Here is a 3,673-nt window from a genome sequence, read left to right as displayed (position 1 = left end):
TGCATTGAATTTGGCCCGCAATTTCCAAATTCCAAGAAGACGTGGGGTTGGTATAGGCCAGTTAAATTGGGAATCGATAATAATAAAAGATCTTCGAGAGTGGAGTTTATTGAGATCTGACCCCTGTGACCCTGAGAAGTGGAGTGAGATGTGCAATTTGCCACGTGTGCAGCTAGCCAGTTATCTGGAGTGGGGACTACAAAAGAACTGCCTCTCAAAACCTAAACGTTAAAAAACAAAACTCGGCTACAATGAATGGAAGATGGAATGAAAGATTTCTATGGTGGAATGGAAATGGGATGGAAGAAAACTTCAGGATGGAAGATGAAATAAACGTCCAATAAGAAAATTTTGACAGCCTTTTTAAAGGAACAATGGTTTGGACGAGTCTCTCCACACGATGATGGTTGAAGTGGAATCAAAATATAATAAACTCCAAACCTATCGTTCCGATACCGGTAACTTTTGACCCTCGCGATAATGAGCCTCTAACACCAAATAATCTTCTACTGATGGTATGCCCTTTACCAAATTTCCCCCTAGGTTGTTTGAAAAGAAGGACTGATTTGACGTTCGACGTCGGTGGGAGCAAATCCAATAAATAACACATCAATTTTGGCAAAGTTAGAACAGGCAATATTTGCCTCAAATTATCTAGCCACAAAAATGTTACCAGAAGAAAATAAATCTTCTTGTTCATTGATCGACCATTCTCAGCGGCGCTCTAAACGATCTATGGGTAAGGTTGTAGAAACCTATCCTAACAAGTGCGGAACTGTTCGAACTGTACTTGTAGACCCAACATAATGCGGTAAAATGGCCAATATCCAGATTATTCGTCATCTAGATGGTATTGGTTAATAAGTGAACCTTTAAACAGGTCAAAAAACTGTGCACTCGATGTAGCTTAACTTATATTGAAGTTTTAAAGTAAATTCATACATTTGTAGGGGTAGGCTATGTTACAATTCGTTTATATTGTTTATACGTCTTGTATATCCATTATGCAACCATGTGTTTTTATCATTTTGTGTCGCTGTTCAGTCAAGCTTGAAATCATTGTTCAGAAAACTTTTTTTTCTTCTTGTCGTCGTAAGCTAAGGAATCGTTTGTGCGTCTCTTGACGTAATTTCTACTAGTTATCGTAATTTTGCGGGTCAGACCAGTTTACGGGTCAAACTAGTCCATTCTCTGTGTCTCTGTGTGAATCTAAATATGTCCATCACAACAAAACAGATATTGAGTGGTGGCTACAACGCATTTCACAGTTTACGATAATTAGATTAGTGTATCATAGAGTCAAGACATCTGCTGCTGCATAAGATAGTATCATTTTATGCCAACTATCGAAGTGCAGAAATGAACTCGTGAAGATCTGTATGCTACAACTATTTGGTCCAAAAATACGGCAAGCAGAAACGTCAGTCGACTTCTGCTATTGATGATGGTGATGATAGTATTGATATGGATATGAGGTGCAAAATATCAAGAATCAGTGAAAATCTGCAGGTATTAATTTACTAGTTGATTAGTCTGAAATGTAATAGCCTATATATCGGTTTTATTTGACTTTTCATAGGCATATTGGCCCATTTTAACAAGAAACAGTACAGAAACCGACTACTATACACTTTTCTGACTGCTGGCTCTGACTCAATCTGTCAGGAGCTTGTACTCCACACTGCACATGCTTTGAAGTCGTGGTTGAGAGCTTTACTATCTTCCTGTTAGGCGTAGAAGATCAAGTGTAGAGCAAGTTCAGTCGTATGATCAAGGACTGCCTTTTGGCTAAAAAGAAGGCCGATGCTGTCTTTGTTGATATTGAATGGTTGTGTACGCGCTAATTGTTGTGTTTTACAGTTGGTTTTACAGGAGGTAGAAGATGCTTTCAGCATTGAGCGTCATTTGAAGCGATTGAAAGGGGAGATGGCGAAGGGGGAAAGCCGTCGCAACAACGGGTCGGTTCGCGACCGAATGTTGCGCACTCGATCCACGCGTTTGCACGATGTGAACGAAATGTCGGTTGCGGATCTGCAAGCGAAATATCCGCCGTTAAGAACCGCTATTTGGGTATGTTGAACATTACGTTCATTTTTATATACATATGGCACTGTTTCAAGACTAAAGCCAGTATGACGTACTGGTTAGTAAGGTGACTAGGATCTAGCTGACATCAGATATATCAGGCGATAACTATCAGGCGATCGCTGCTGGAACTTGCTAGCTTAGTGTAGTAAACTCACAGTATAAACACAGAAGCCTGATTAATTGACAAATAGATTTCGCCTTTAAGGATTATTATCCGACTGACCCTGTGTTTATACTATATGAGTTTTAATATATCCTATATAATGATAGAAATAGTGGATGTATGTGAGGGTTAATTTGAGGTTTTTGTCTGTGCAGATGATCGAAGAAATGAACAGTCTGGTGCAAAAAGATTGTGTTGAACTGCTCTCAGAAACTAGCTACCACCGTTTTTATCAGAACGTTAAAAAGCAGAAATTGCCGGCGGACATTCTGAACTTAACAGGTAACATGACTAAACGTGCATTTTCATTATATCAAGTTAAGTTTAAACTATTTTTTCTTGCTTGAAGAGAAGGGTTCACAATTGACGTCACCCAGTTTTTTACCCCCTCCTCCAATATCAACTTTTAGGTACCCTCCCCAGTTACCGGTTGACGTTGAACGCCCCCTTATTTGTAGTTCGTACAGTATGCATAGTAACTATTAATTAATAGATAATAGTTCATTTTTTAGACAAGGACGAGTTTACTCCAAGCTGGCTACTCACGGTACCGTCACTCTTTCATGATAGTTATCATGGCTACATCACAACCAATGCAGTAAGCATCAATTTTCAATGCATGCTTTGTTACAGCAATTGGTGATTATAATTAAGCTAATTAAGAATGTAAAAGTTGATTAAGAACATTACTGATGTCCTGCATAGCGAGCCATCGCACTTGATTGATAATCGCTAAATGTGATACCAAGAAAAAGGCCCTTGATGGTTGTGTGTCTCCCTCCCATTATATTGTTTAGTGAAGCGAATGTTGCTCAATGCCCGCACTTGTGCTGGCCATCGAGTTGATCTATATGCTTATTGTTTGTTGTAGAATCCAGAATCAACATATCCGGTTATACGGTTTAAAGAAGAAGATGGCTTCACTGTCATGGTCGACGGGTGTCAAGTAATTGGCATGGATAATTTAGTGGATGCAGTCGCCGTGCTGTTGAGTACTTACTGGGTGTTTAACATCCAGTAGCCTACCCCAAATCCACTAAGCATACCTTGTCTTTTTTGTCTACCCACATTTTACATTTAGATGTGGAGGTAACAAGCAAGGTATTGCGTTTTGTGAATAAATTGTAATGGGCAGTGATTATGCAGGATGCTCGGAAGGTTTTTAGGAGATCAGAAAACGTGCGCCGGTATCTCGTTGTTGCAAGCATGTTTTCTTAGCTCTTTAAAAGCTATCCATCATCCTATGTAATTTTTGTAGTTGTTGTGGTCTGTATTTTTTATCGTCCTATATGTAAAGAATGAAGATGCTTCATCGTTTTTCGTTTTCTTTCCACTTGTTCATTTCTACAAAACACGATTTCTTGATAATCTTGATTTGTGAAGGTAAATTTGCTGTGTATACTGTCTTTTTCAATAAAACCT

The 3,673-nt window shown here is 38.9% G+C and overlaps 1 protein-coding gene across 1 annotated transcript; it reads left to right on the top strand.

Moving 5' to 3' along the window:
• Nucleotides 1-1,298: 1,298 nt before the first annotated feature.
• Nucleotides 1,299-3,673, top strand: LOC145779138 (uncharacterized). The gene is made up of 5 exons (XM_082590716.1): nucleotides 1,299-1,509; nucleotides 1,861-2,070; nucleotides 2,407-2,533; nucleotides 2,764-2,849; nucleotides 3,123-3,673. The coding sequence occupies exons 1-5, from the start codon at nucleotides 1,465-1,467 to the stop codon at nucleotides 3,270-3,272; spliced, it is 618 nt and encodes a 205-aa protein (XP_082446842.1). The 5' UTR covers nucleotides 1,299-1,464; the 3' UTR covers nucleotides 3,273-3,673.

This window comes from Aplidium turbinatum, chromosome 10 (assembly GCF_918807975.1).
Source record: "Aplidium turbinatum chromosome 10, kaAplTurb1.1, whole genome shotgun sequence".
NCBI classification, from domain to species: domain Eukaryota; kingdom Metazoa; phylum Chordata; class Ascidiacea; order Aplousobranchia; family Polyclinidae; genus Aplidium; species Aplidium turbinatum.
This window is presented reverse-complemented; position numbering and strand designations above follow the sequence as displayed.

Excerpts from the sequence above, each read along its gene's own strand:
- LOC145779138 (XM_082590716.1), top strand. The coding sequence starts at position 1,465 with ATGGATATGAGGTGCAAAATATCAAGAATCAGTGAAAATCTGCAG. Across the intron at positions 1,510-1,860 it reads GAATCAGTGAAAATCTGCAG|TTGGTTTTACAGGAGGTAGA; the intron begins GTATTAATTTAC and ends TGTGTTTTACAG. Across the intron at positions 2,850-3,122 it reads GCTACATCACAACCAATGCA|AATCCAGAATCAACATATCC; the intron begins GTAAGCATCAAT and ends TGTTTGTTGTAG.